This window comes from Danio aesculapii, chromosome 13 (assembly GCF_903798145.1).
Source record: "Danio aesculapii chromosome 13, fDanAes4.1, whole genome shotgun sequence".
NCBI lineage: Eukaryota > Metazoa > Chordata > Actinopteri > Cypriniformes > Danionidae > Danio > Danio aesculapii.
This window is the reverse complement of record NC_079447.1, coordinates 8,441,079-8,456,191: the sequence shown is the minus strand read 5'-3', so window position 1 is coordinate 8,456,191 and position 15,113 is coordinate 8,441,079. Positions and strand designations below refer to the sequence as shown.

Here is a 15,113-nt window from a genome sequence, read left to right as displayed (position 1 = left end):
GTATCAAGACATTTGTGCTGCCCATTACATTACAAACCACAGGAGAGGGCAAATTCTTCAGCAGGATAGCGCTCCTCCTCATACTTCAGCCTCCACATCAAAGTTCCTGAAAGCAAAGAAGGTCAAGGTGCTCCAGGATTGGCCAGCCCAGTCACCAGACATGAACATTATTGAGCATGTCTAGGGTGAGATGGAGGAGGCACTTGAAGATGAATTCCAAAGATTCTTGATGAACTCTGGAAGTCCTGCAAGAACGCTTTCTTTGCCATTCCAGATGACTTTATTAATAAGTGATTTGAGTCATTGCAGAGATGTATGGATGCAGTCCTCCAAGCTCATGGGAGTCATACACAATATTATTCTTTCTCCACTGCAGCATGACTTTATATTCTATACTGGACATTATTTCTGTTAAGTGACAAGACTTTTGTCTGAGCAAAGTCAGACCTTAATGTCCTAATTAAATCATTAAAAATCTAGGCACTATCATTTTTTTGTAAAATAAGCGTAATCTAGAGGCCTTTGCCTTTCATATAAGCCACTTCTGATACCAAATGATCAACTAGAAGTCATTATTTGCTGTTCCTTAAACTTGGATAGGTGACAAAACGTTTGTCATGTAGTGTATTCATGAATTATGTCTTAGCATATTTCACACACATAATCAATATAAATAAAAACCACACGTAACGCAAACAAAGAAAATCATCATTCCACATGTCCTCTAATCCAGTTTTATTCTTTTTCAGCAAAAGAGGAAAGGGAAAAAAGGAAAACGAGAAAACAAAAAAGAAAGGCTACAGACTTTTATCTTATCCATATCTTCATTTTTTGTATGTTTTTTTAATGTTAACCTAAAAAGGGCAAAGTAATGCAGCTCTATGCTCAGAGTGAGAGTTAACCAGAAACACAAAGGAGGTTAAATAAGGATTTTTAAGATACACAATATTCATCTCTTATCTTCAGTTCATTCCATGTGGAAATCTCAAACAAAAACCGAAGTAGTAGTAAAACCAAAAAAAATCTAATTAAAATAAAAGCGCAGGGTGGAGTCGGGGGGCTAAATTGAGACTCCGCCTTCCTCGTTCCCACCAGAGCTGAACGCATCCCTCCATAATGCCATGATGAAAGGGAAGCAAAGAAAAGAAAGACAAAAAAATACAGAAAGAAAGGCTAGCATGAGCAGAAGTACAGGAACTAGTGAGAATAATGAGAGCAACGAATGAGAGAGAAAAAAAAAAGCCGCCGAAATCTTCAGCTGCTTTTAAAAGAGGCAGAGTGTATGACGACGCAAGGGCTGATGGGAGCTGTACGAGGTTACAGAGTGTGTTTATTCAGACCTGAACGAACTACAGTTCTCAGATGAGCTGTGGGCGGCCATTTTTCCCAAGCCAAACTGAAAGGGTACCGTTTGATTTCGCCAGAACGGCACATGAAAACACGGCTGTAAGTGCATATGTGTGAGCGAGTGTGTATGTGTGTAAAACGACCTCGGCTCTGAAGTGGCTCACACCAATAAGAGCCAAAACAGAGCTGAGGTTTATTTCCCGGGACAGGGGGTGACTCGTGTGATCCAGGTCACCCCTCTTCCCTCAGTAATCATCCGTCTGCGTGATGGAGCAGAAAAAATCCCTAGAAGTCTGGACCGATCGATGTGTTTCCCCTGGAGTCGATCGCAGACCAGAGCAGTTCTCCGAAAAACGGGTCTGACCTGCTGACCTGCGCGTGTGAGGGACTGATAACAGAAAGTTAAGGCTGTGCGGGTTCGCCTGTGTGGCTGCTGAGGGGTCACAGGTCAGAGGTCAGAGGTCAAGCAGGGGGGTGCGGGGTCCTCTGAGATGTGTTGGAGGATAAAAGATGCCACTAATGGGTGAGTATGTGTGATCAGTGGAAATGCGTGTGTGTGTGTATGTGTGTGGGTGTGTGTGTGTGTGTGTGTGTGTGTGTGTGTGTGTGTGTGTGTGTGTGTTCAAGAGCACTCCTCTCCAATGCGCTGGCAGGTTCGGCCCACCTTGCGGTCCAGTTTCACCATCTTCAGCACGGCTTCCTCTCGGCCGCGGCCCAGATGGTCAAACATACAGTCGTGCTGCTCTGGCAATCGGTGCAACATGCAGAACACATAACCTGAGAACAAGAGATACAGAGAAGCATCATAATGAGATGGAAGAACTGTATAACCTGCTCAAGGCTGCACTCAATTTAAAGAAACACTCCACCTTTTTTGTAAATTGGCTCATGTTATGGATCCCTTAGAGGTAAACAGTTGAGTTTCACCAATTTTGAATCCATTCAGGCACTTTTAGCTTAGCATAGATCATTGAATCGGATTAGACCATTAGCATCATCTTACACAGTGCCTGAAAAAGTCCTCAGTTGAGTAAACTAGGTAACAGCACTGAATAATATCATTGTGCTGCTTCAACCTTGGTCCCTTGTTTATTAAACCAGAATGAGAGCACAGTTCCTAGCCATATGCATTGTTTATATAGATAGAAAAACTTTTAATTTTACATCGGTACGAAATGAAACTACAGACGAATCCAGATTTAAATATGAAAATTATTATTGATTATAATTTATAATAAAATTATTATAGATTTTTTACAGTTTTGAGCGGATGCTAATGGTTCAATCCAATTCAATGACCTATGCTAAGATAAAAGTGCTCCTGCCAGACTGCGATCTCAGAGGGATCACTTTTAGCTTAGCTTAGCATAAATCATTGAATCGGATTAGACCATTAGCATCATCTTGCTCAAAATTATCCTAAACGAGTTTAGATCCTTTTCTATTTATAACTTGACTCTTCTGTAATTACATTGTGTACTAAAACAAATGGAAAATGAAAAATTGCTATTATCTAGGCTGATATGGCTTGGAACTATACCAGGGTTTCTTCAGGTTTCAAGTCTAATTTAAGACTTTTTAAGATCACAATGAATTCAATTTTAGACTTACACAAGGATAAACACTATGGATTTTTTCTAATGGCCCAATTAAAACAAAAAAACATATGTTATTTTAGAGAACATAAAACATATTGGTAATAAATCGTTATTTAATACATAAAGTGTTGGTAAAACTTTTATTGAGGTGGAATACTAATGATTGGAGGCATGTTGGCCTGATTGGGTAGCTTTACATGGACATAGGAAAATTAAGACCCATTTAAAATGATTTAAGACTTACAACAGTGATTTTAAGACTTTTTAAGGCCTAAAATTTAGTTTTTAACATTTAGAGACATTTAAGACCCCGTGAATACCCTGTATACTCTCATTCGGTGTCATAATCAAGGAATATTACTGCCGTACTATGGCTGCAACAGGAGCAATGATATTACATATTGCCTGAAAATATTCCTTAGTTGAGTAAACTAGGTAACAGCACTGCATAATATCATTGTGCTGCTGCAACCTTGGTTCATTGTTTATTACACCAGAAAGAAAGTATAGTTCCTAGCTATATCCATTGTTTATATAAATAAGAAAACATTTCATTTTCATCAATACGCAATGAAACTACAGACGAATCACGAATTAAATAGGAAAATTATTATGGATTATAATTTATTATTATAAATTATTATTGATTTTTTTTGACATTCTGAGCGGATGCTAATGGTTCAATCCGATTTAATGACCTATGCTAAGATAAAAGTGCTTCTCCCAGACTGCGATCTCAGAGGGCGCGCTTTTAGCTTAGCTTAGCATAGATCATTGAATCAGATTAGACCATTAGCATCATCTTGCTCAAAAATATCGTAAACGAGTTTATAACTTGACTCTTCTATAATTACATTGTGTACTAAAACAAATGGAAAATAGAAAGACCCGATCGAGTAGCTTTACATGGATGTCGAAAAATTAAGATCTGTTTAAAGTGATTTTAAAATGACTTACAACAGTGATTTTATTGTTTTCAAAATTTAAGACCCCACGGATACCCTGTATACTGTCATTCTAGCACCATAATCAAGGAATTTAATTTACTATGGCTACATCAGGAGCAATGATACTATGCATTCTCTAGTTAGGTAAACTAGGTAACAGCACTCCATATTATCATTGTGCAGCTGAATATTATGGAGCTTAATTTTTCAAAAAAAGTGGAGTGTTCCTATAACGAATCTTAAAAGCATACTTGAGAGCACATTGAGTGCACACACATCAGGAATGGCTCTGAGAAGTCACTAATTACGTCACTGTTAACACTTCTGAAGTGTCGGTTTCTTTAATGAATGCCAGAGAGCTGGCAAAGAGATTTATAATGATCTTAGATCTTTTCTAAGTGGGAAAAAAATACATTTCAGAGGTGCTTGCCCATGCAATGCATCGCTGACATGATGAAGTGGTGTTGTGGGTGGATACTAACTGGTCAAAGTGAAAAGAGTCACTGATTCCTGGAGACAAACATTGCTCAGACGCAATCTTCAATGCAATTCAGCATGTGTGTTTTTTTAAATAATACGAGGCTAAGTAATATAAAACAAAAAAGCTAAAAAGTGAATACTTATTTACTATTTACTCACTGTTGTGTGGTTCCAAACCTTTATGAGTTTCTTCTCTGATAAGATATTTTGAAGGCAGAAAAACGGTAACCACTGACATCCACAGTAGGAAAAACAGATACTATGGAAGTCAATGGTTATTGGTTTCCAGCTGTTTTTCCATTCAAAATGTTTTTGTGAACAGAAGAAAGAAACTCAAAGGTTTTAAACAAGTGAAGAGTGAGTAGATTTCAGAATTTTCATTTTTGAGTGAACAAGCCCTTTAATTACATGTAAAAAAATAAAAGATACCCAAGTCTCTATCATAGCGACAGCAATAGACACAAATGGTGCAATGTGATACAACTAAATACAATAAAATCCACTACAATAAATGATTTTGTCGACAGTGAATGCAGCCCTTTAGACACCCTACAGCAAGATACGGCTCTGGTCTCTCTATCAGACAAACTCAATGAGATTTTTCTTTTCTTTTTCCACTCCAAAACCAAGCAGTGTCAATTTAGTTTTCTATTGTTTGACAAAAAATATTTCTGAAATTCAGAGTGTGTGTGGCTCAGCTGTTAGAAGCTAAATAAATAGAGCTGCACGATATTGGAAAAAAATGAACATTGCGATCTTTTTTTAAAATCTGCAATATATATTGCGATATGAATACAAATTCACTAGATGAGTTGAATAAATGTTTGTAAACATTCTATACTTTTATATTGATTGGGAAGATTCTGTAGGGAGAGTGCATCAAATATAATAATCTACAAGCATAGATAAATTCAATAAAAAATGCTAATTAAATAAACGGCGTTTTATTGTTTTTCAAACCTCCAAATATATTCAAGTATACATTGAATAATACAATGTAAAATAATACCGCATAATTATCGTTTTGTAAAACAATTCCATAAAATAAATCGTTTTAATGAATTTTTCAAAGTTTCAAACTGTTCTTTTTCTTATGCCTGAATGCTTTTAAAACCCTCACACAGTCACAGGCCTCAAAAAACACTTGTGAAATGATCAGTTATAATCCACACTCAACATTGCATATACTTGCCATGCGACTACTGCGAATGATCACATTGCAATATCGATGCTGAAACGATATATTGTACAGCCCTATAAATAATTAAAAAGCAAATAATTTAACAAATGAAAAAACAAACAAACAAGGAAAAATATAACATCAATAAAAACAAAAAAATCCCAAAGTCTCTTCAATATCCTAAACAGAGATATGGCTTTTGTCTCTCCTTTGGTGCAATTCTATGGGATTTTTTGGGGCCATGTTCTCCCTTTTCTTCCAATTTAGGGTTTTAATAATATGACAAAAACGTAGCATTGTCTACAGATCAGCTGTTAGAGACTAAATAATATGAAATATGATAAAGGAATGAATGAAATAATAATTGAATAAATAAAAACAAAAAAAATAAAAGGTACCACAACAAAAGAGTTTTTCTACATGGCTTCTAATGTGTTCTCTCACACATTTTGAGGAATCATTCGTAATTAATGCGTAAACTGAGAAAAAATATGCTAAAAAACACTACTAACCCTAATTAAGGCAATCAAATATGTCATATAATATCCAAACAAGAAATTACTAGCTACATAATAGATAATAAAGTAATAAATTGAAATTATAATTAAGGCTGAGTGATTAATCGAAAAATAAATCGAAATCGACAATCAGAATCTATAATCGATCTTATTTTCCCAGATCGATTATTTTCCCTACTGTGTGTGGAGTCACCCCAGCTCTGTTAAGGCTGATTTATACTGATTTTCATACCGCGTATAGTTCCATCCAGCGCAGCCTTTGCGTAGTCGCATACCCACAGACCTCTAAAAAATGTAACTCCACATTACGATGACGTGTAGCGCAAGCTCTGTAACGGGGTGGTTTGGTAGCGTTGACGTGTAGCACAAGCTCTGTGATGTGTTGGTTAGGTAGCGCTGACACGCGTGGGCAGCACGGAGAGCTGCAGAACAGCAGAGAGCTGGTTGGAGCGAGTGTTTAGTGTTAAGTGTGGAGTCCCGTGAAGGTCAGGCCGATCACTCGACGCAGATGTATAAATCAGCTTTTAAACTCCGAGGCTGATTTATACTTCTGCTGCCACTTTGCAGCCACATGATCTCTGGTCAAGTAAGATGATGGATCCATTCTCGAACCTTACTTTGCACTAAATTGACGATGATTGTAAGCTGTGCCAGAGATGCCTTGAGAAGACATATTTTCCATAACATTCAAATTATTTACATTCAAATATCTGTTTACAGAAGATGCAAAAAATGCACTGTTTAAAATATTATTTACAGCATATACAAGAGTTATTTTATTTAGAAGAGATACTGCTTATTTTCTACTTTTAATATGAAAAGCACTGCAAGTTATTTATTTTCACTTTATTATAAAAAAACAGGATTCATACACATTTTTACTACAAAAGTTCCAGGACTTTCAAGTCAATTTTCATAACCTAATGTTTCATGTAATGTCTACATATACATGGGAAATCATAAGGAAACAGTTAAATTTAATACAGCATATCATAAAACACGCAATAGTTATAATTTATTTTTATATCTATGTTAAATAGATGATGCTTACACAGCACTAATAATGTGAGAGCATGTTTAGAAAAAAAGTAAAAACAACTAACCTCCATTTCAATATACAGACATTTGTCAAACAAATTTTAGATAATCTTAATAGTTTGTTAAACTAGTAATAGTAGGTAAAACTACTTCTTTTATAAAGCCACGATCGCACTGACTGGCTCCATAGACTTCCATTCATAGGCATGCGAATGCGGCACGTTTCCCATTTCACTGCATTCGGAAGTTCAAGCCTGGTCAATTCTTACCTGCGAAATCACATCAGGTGATTGCGTGAGACCAATAGAAGATCATTTAAAATAAGAAAATTTAAATATGGAGCAATCGCTCTTATTTATTAAATGTCTAATCATATTGTTTAACCCCGCCCCTTTTCGCAGCAACGTACGACAGAATTTCACAAGCACAAGCTCTAGTGTGACCGCAGCTTAAGTCGTTTTGGACAAAAATTTCTACTAAATGTAATTTCCATGACTTTTTCAAAACCTTCTGGGTTTTTCTGTTTTTAGGAAACTTTTCTAGGCCTGGAAAATACCATGTCAAAAATACATGACTTTTCCAGGTTTTCCATGACTGTATGACCCCTGAGAAAAAAGTGACTGTTCATTTTAGGCAGTGCGTGTTTTAATTTCAGTAGTTCAACATTAACCTTCAATAAATGATCACAAATAGTAGACAGTGCGCGTTCCCGTCAATTATTTTAAAATCAAGTAATGCACCCTTCATTCAGAAATGACTTGCCATATGTGAGCATATTTACTGTACAAAACTTGTCAGTTAACCTATGAAGGCAAAAAATATATATATTTATAAAAGTAAAATAATTGTTTATTAATCATAATCGAGTTAAAATGTTCAATTAATCGAGATTTTGATTTTAGGTCAAATCGCCCAGCCCTAGTTATAATACATATTGAAATAACATACACAAACACAAGAAGTACAATTCATTCTGAAATTAGCAGTACAAAAATATAAGCTACAATAACATAATTAAATTAGGGGAGACCACAAAGTTGTTTTATGATTAGTAAGGTGTTATTTTTTTATTCTCATTTTAATTACAGGCCGACCAAACGTAGATTGACTTTCTAGAGAGTCTACAAACTGCGATCAGAGTTCATTTCCATGTAAATAAAACCAGCTCTGCGCACACGGAGGAGAATCCATTTTGTCTTAAGAGCCTCATTAAGAAGAGAGTCGCGTTAAGAAGTTTAATATATTCATTAATACACATGGTGTTTTTAATGAGTCAGAGATGATTAAAAGCTTACAATGTTTCAATTACAGCAGCCACAGAAGAGCTGCACACACCAGTGAATAATATAGCGCTATTCAGGAGCAACTTTGCAAAATGTGCATATCTATCTATCTATCTATCTATCTATCTATCTATCTATCTATATATATATATATATATATATATATATATATATATATATATATATATATATATATATATATATATATATATATATATATATATATATATATATATATATATATATATATATAGTAGATTAAGTTATCAGCTTTAAAAAAAAAAAAAAGAACACCGTATATCCATGTATTTTTATGTGTATTTGAGATATTGCGCAATGGTAGTGTCCGAAGATGTGCATGAAGTCTTCAGATGTGCAACAATACACTTTGCCTCATATCATAATACATCATGTGAATGGATAAATGGACTAACCAGCAGGCTGATCTCAAGCACACCATCTCAAATGTTGTTTTAGTCATTCTGAAAAGCCAAAGTCTGTCATCAATATGATTTGGTTAAATTTCCTCCCAGAAATGACTCACAAGGTTGTGTTCCCAAACATCAGGCATCTGAACACAAGATAACATGACAGTGTTTGTGATCGCACATGTCGCCTGCCACTCTGAGGCAGGGCTTTTCCCCCATCTTTCTGTTTCTTTTCTTTAATGCAGGACAAAAAGAGGTGGTTTTTCAATATTTCTAAGAATGGTACTTCAATTTTTAATTCCGATTATCCGCCCTAATTTCTCAATGGTTTTTATTAAATGATTTATGCATTATTCTTTTGTACAAGCTAAATTCAGGATATAAGCATATAAACGAATCAGTCAAATATTCTCTAATGCAGTGTTTCCCAACCCTGTTCCTGAAGGAACACCAACAGTACACATTTTCAACCTCTCCCTAATTAAACACACCTGAATCAACTTATCATAACATCAGAAGAGACTCCAACACCTGAAGTTAATGGGTCAGAAAAGGGAGACATCCAAAATATGTACTGTTGGTGTGCCTCCAGGAACAGGGTTGGGAAACACTGCTCTAATGGCCTGTTTCCACTAAGCACCACTAAGTCCAGTGCAGTATGCTTTTATTTCCATTTTCGCTGTTAGAAGAGTTGAACAAATCAAATTTATGACTTTAAGACCTTTTTAACACTAAATTAAATGAATTTAATTAAATTGATATACACACAAACACCCCCCAAAGCTAAGGACTTTTTCTACTGGCCCAGTTTTACAATTTAAAATATTCCCTGGGTCTGTCCGACTGAAGACATTTGTTTTGCAGTAAGTGAAATTTTTCTAAAGGTTTTGAAGGTTTTTTATAAAGCAAACTTTATTCAAGACATTTTAAGACTTTTAAAGACCCAACGCCAATCTGAATAGCAAAATAGGAAACAGTACCAAGCCATTTTATTGGGACTCTTTCATAAAAGTACCTAGCACAGTACAGTAATAAACAGTATGGTAAGAAAAAGAGAAGTGTTAGACTCACTGCTGAATGCTATTAGTTTACACAGAAACTTTCTCTCTCTTTCTTGAGGATGCAAAAGACACAATATGTGAACGGCAAATACACCTTTCTTCTTCTATTGAGAACTGATGTCGAACTTTCTGGCAAACAACATGCCTACCAAGTAAAGGCTGATTTATACTGCTGCATCGAGTGTACATGGATGGATACTGGAATTTCGGTACTGAAATTTTAAAATACGTCCATTTCCCACTAATAGTCCCACAACAGAAATGACTGTGATTGGCTGTGAAGGTCATCAGTTCACTGCTGTTCACCGAGTGCAAACACAGATACAGAGACACTGGAGAGTTTCAAAGTCACGCTGACCAGCTGATCTGTCTATGAGCTGACATACCAGCGATACGTTGATGGGTCAACTGATCTACACTGGTTTAAAAACACCCCAGTGTCCCTGTATTTATTTTTGCGCTTTGTGAACAGCGGTGAAGTGCAGTGAACTGATTTTAAGAGAGAGTTTAAGCATACAGTAAAGTAGCATTATAGGTATTTCCAGGCATAAACAAACCCCCCCCCCCAAAAAAAAACTCGATACAGAGAAACCCCACTGCTATCTAGCGCTTCAGAAGTGTTATTGCAGAGCAACACAAACAGAATGCAGAAGTATAAAGGCATGGTTAAGCAATCACTCGACGCCGAAGTATAATTCAGTCTTAAGAGTATGCTGGTAGTGAAAACGCAAGCCTGATAAGAGTTACCCATACAGAGTCATACTGTACTGTACCCCTCAGTGGAAACAAGACATTTTACTTCACTGTAAATTTATAAAAAGCACTTCAGAAAATTTCTTAACCCTAGGACGACAACGCAGCAGAGTTTTCAACGTTGAATAACTGCAGGAGTGCTGTCTAAGACAAACCCTGGTGGGATAATGACACCGATGCGAGCTGTCACGGGAACAGTGGGATCCATAAGTGTATTAGCAGAGCAGTGGGAATTGTGATTAGACTGATGACTTGCAATACCACCTTCAGTTTAACAAAACAAGACAAAAAAAATAACCAGCACAGCCAGGAGAACTGATGCTAGCAGCGCAATTATGTTTAAACGCTCACTTTATTTAAATGACCAAGGGGGGTTAAATATATTTTAGATTTTTTGAGGGATCTGAAGCTCACATGAAATCGAGAATCGGTCAGAAGAAACTAGGAATCATTCGTTATCCTAAATAAAGCTGTCCTGACTTTAATGGAAGTCAGGAAGCGTCATTTTTCTCGTCTGGCAGAAAATGACAGTGATACTAACCACAGCGACAGGACCCCAGCTCCTGTTGTACGAGCTCCAGTTTGGTTTGGCAGCGATGGCACCGCCGACGATTCTTCTGCCTGGGAACCCGTGGAGAGTCTTCAGAACATGAGGCTTCTCCCACACGGACACGCTTCTCCGGGGACGACTCGCTCTCTGAACCTGAGGCTGAAACACACAAACACATACATTTAATGCTTACTCAGCTGTAATGGCATAACAATTACTGCTGAACAACCCGAGGCCTGCACCGTGATTCTGGCTGAACAAACTCAGAATTACAGGATTAGTTTTGAGTTGACAAAATTAGGGCAGTTGTTTTTAACTTACTTTTAAAGGCAAGTCACGATACTCCCAAAATCATTCTGCATATATCTGGAAAATATACGGACAAAATTCTGCGCAGAAATAACAAAAAAACGTCCGCAGATTCTGTCTGGCCCTAGCTATTAAGTTACAGAGAATAACACAAAAGCAGTTGAGTTTAACAGCACTTTTTTTCCTCTTCATCTCATTAACAAATTAGGATAAAGGGTAACCCTTTATAATAACTACACACTATGAATAATTTATTAATAGAATATAATGAACTCATTATTTAAGCGTTAACTCTACATGAATAGATGTTAGTAAGCAGTTTATAACTGCAGCTACAAATGCTGTATTCTAGACTTACAAACATATTTATAATGTGCTTAATAATTGTACTTTCATACTTTGTGACTGGTTGATTTTTCATTGCTACATTCAGAATTGCATTAACCATTTGTATTTAAGAGTAGTTGGTGTTTTTAAGATCATTCAGAATGAATAAACTATTCAAATCAATGTTTATATATATTATTATTCAGGCATATAGTAATGGTTACTATACAAGTTAATAAATGCTTTGTTAACTCCACTTCATACAATTTTGTGACCTAATGTTAAGTGAGGACTATTTATGCTTTATAAATCCCTTATAAATGACAATTGAAGGCTCAGTATGAACAAAGCATCTTTGCAATCTTTTCTAAAAAATACAATTACTGTAAAGTTTAAACACTGCCGAATAACTGGAGACAAACAAAACAATATAATAATTTTACAATGTATTATGATACAACATTTCAATGTTATTTAGAGATGTTTAAACTGCACTTTTATTTTAGTTAAGATTGCAAAGATTTATTTGATACAGTATCAATTGTGTATCTTCAAATTAATAGAAATTAATAAAGTCGTTTATTTTTGTTCCTGTTTAGAGCCTTTAATTGTCATTTATAAGGGATTTATAAAGCATAAATAGTCCTCACATAAGATTAGGTCACAAAACTGGAAGTTGAATTAATAAAGCATTTATTAACTATTAGTATATGCCTGAATAATAAGATATATAAATGTTAATTAAAATAGTTTATTAATCATTCACTTACGCATTCTGAATGATCTTTAAATACCACCAACTATGTTTAAATAACTGGATTTGTGAATAATGCAATACTTAATTTAGTAATGAAGAATTAATCAATTATGAAACACATTACACATGTACTTGTAAGTCAAGACTAGAGCAATTGTAGCTGCATTTACAAACTGCTTAATAACGTTTATTAATGTAGAGTAATGCTTAACAAATAATTAATTCACTATTTGCTAATTCTTAATAGATGGTTCATAGTGTGTAGTTATTATAAAGTGTTACAGGATAAAGTATTTTGTCCTACACACTTTATCTAGAAGTGATTTAAAATTAAATAGGTCACAATTAGTTTAAACATTTGAGCAGATTTGAGGTAACGGGGATGTATGCACGTCCTAGGTGGTTGCTAAGGTGTTATAAATGGAAATCAAAAAACTGGTCACTAGGGACCAATTAAAGCATGGCGTAAACAGGAATGTGTCTCAACCTACTTGTGATCATATCTTTGCCTTTAAGACATCATACATGAATTTAATACAGACATCCAGTTTTCACACTCTTCGTTTTCACTTAAGACATAAACAACTGTGTTTATGTCTTAACTATATTCACCACTTTTTTATTTTAAAGGGACAGTCAACAAAAAATGTAAGTAAAATTCTGTCATCATTTGCTCATCATCTACTTATTCTAAAACTGTTTGAGTTTCTTTCTGTTTAACACAAAGAAATATACACTCGTCGGCCACTTTTTTTAGGTACACCTTACTAGTACTAGGGTTGGACCTCCTTTTGCCTTCAGAACTGCCTTAATCCTTTATGGCATAGATTCAACAAGGTACTGGAAATATTCCTGAGATTTTGATCTATGATAGCAACATGCAGTTGCTGCAGGTTTGTTGGTTGCACATACACAATGCGAATCTCTCGTTCCTCCATATCCAAAAGGTTCTCTATTGGATTGAGCTCTGGTGACTGTAGGGGCCATTTGAGTACAGTGAACTCATTGTCATGTTCAAGAAACCAGTCTGAGATGATTCACGTTTTATTACATGGTTTGTTATCCTGCTGGAAGCAGCCATCAGAAGATGGGTACACAGTGGTCATAAAGGGATGGACATGGTCAGCAACAATCCTCAGGTAGGCTGTGGCGTTGACACCATGCTCAATTGGTACTAATGGGCCCAAAGTGTGCCAAGAAAATATCCTCAACACCATTACTCCACCACCACCAGCCTGAACCATTGATACAAGGCTGGATGGATCCATGTTTTCATGTTGTTGACACCAAATTCTCACCCTACCACCTGAATGTTGCAGCAGAAATTGAAAAATCATCAGACCAGGCAGTGTTTTCCCAATTTTACAATTTTACTGAGTCTGTGTGAATTGTAGCCTAACCCTAAGCCTAAGTTTCCATGATTGACTCCCGGTGTGGTCTTCTGCTGCTGTTGCCCATCCGCTTCAAGGTTTGAAATGTTGTGCTTTCAGAGATGCTCTTCTGCAGACATCGGTTGTAACGAGTGGTTATTTGACTTACTGTTGTCTTTCTATCATCTGGAACCAGTCTGGCCATTCTCCTCTGACCTCTGACCAACAAGGCAATTGCACCCAAAGAACTGCCGCTCACTGCATGTTTCGGACCATTCTCTGTAAACCCTAGAGATGGTTGTGCGAGAAAATCCCAGTAGATCAGCAGTTTCTGAAATACTCAGACAAGCCCGTCTGGCACCAACAACCATGCCACAGTTCAAAGTCACTTAAATCACCTTTCTTCCCAATTCTGATGCTTGGTTTGAACTGCAGCAGATCGTCTCGACCATGTCTACATGCCTAAATGCATTTAGTTGCTGCCATGTGATTGGCTGATTAAAATTTGCAATAACGAGCAGTTGGACAGGTGTATCTAATAAAGTAGCTGGTCAGTGTATACTGAAGAATATTCAAAAAAAAAGGACATCAATAGTATTTTTGTTCCTACTATGGATGTCGATGGCTGCTTTTTTCCCAACATTCTTCAAAATATCTTGTTTTGTGTTCAATTACAGAAGAAAATCCCACCTGAGTGTGAGAAAGTGGTGAGGAAATGTCACTTTTTGCATGAACTATCCATTTAAGATGCTTGAAACTGAATTTGTACATGGTCTGAGAAGCAGCTTGCAGTCTACTTCTTCAAATGTGTGTTAATGTGCATCTTTTCTTTATTGCTCTAACATGTCAATAATTCTAAGCAGTCTGGATATATTTATATCCACAAAAAAATCTATCATCAGACACTTTATAACAGCACCACAAAATAGACTGCAATACCGGCCAGCCCTAAGAACTGAGTACATCATGAAGTGTCTGCAAAGAGACGGCAGAAAGTTTGCAAATGCTCCAGACAGCGGGTATGGCTTGACCACAGCTTCAACTCTATTGATTTAGCTCTCTCTGACCTTGGTTAGTCAGTCTAAACCACAGCTTTCGGTGCTTTTAGAGCTTTAAAACTCTTCTTCTTTCTGGATAGAGAGTTGGTAATGTATAGGGAGAGAGAGG

The 15,113-nt window shown here is 36.2% G+C and overlaps 1 protein-coding gene across 1 annotated transcript in view; it reads right to left on the bottom strand.

The window, feature by feature from the left end:
• Nucleotides 1-930: 930 nt before the first annotated feature.
• zfand3 (zinc finger, AN1-type domain 3) overlaps nt 931-15,113 on the bottom strand; it is a 42,796-nt gene continuing 28,613 nt past the window's right edge. The window contains exons 5-6 of the mRNA XM_056471080.1: nt 11,175-11,342; nt 931-2,124 (exon numbers count right to left, since the gene is read on the bottom strand). Of these exons, the coding sequence (XP_056327055.1) occupies nt 1,970-2,124; nt 11,175-11,342 (323 nt within the window). The 3' untranslated portion in view covers nt 931-1,969. The remainder of the gene's footprint in view (nt 2,125-11,174; nt 11,343-15,113) is intronic.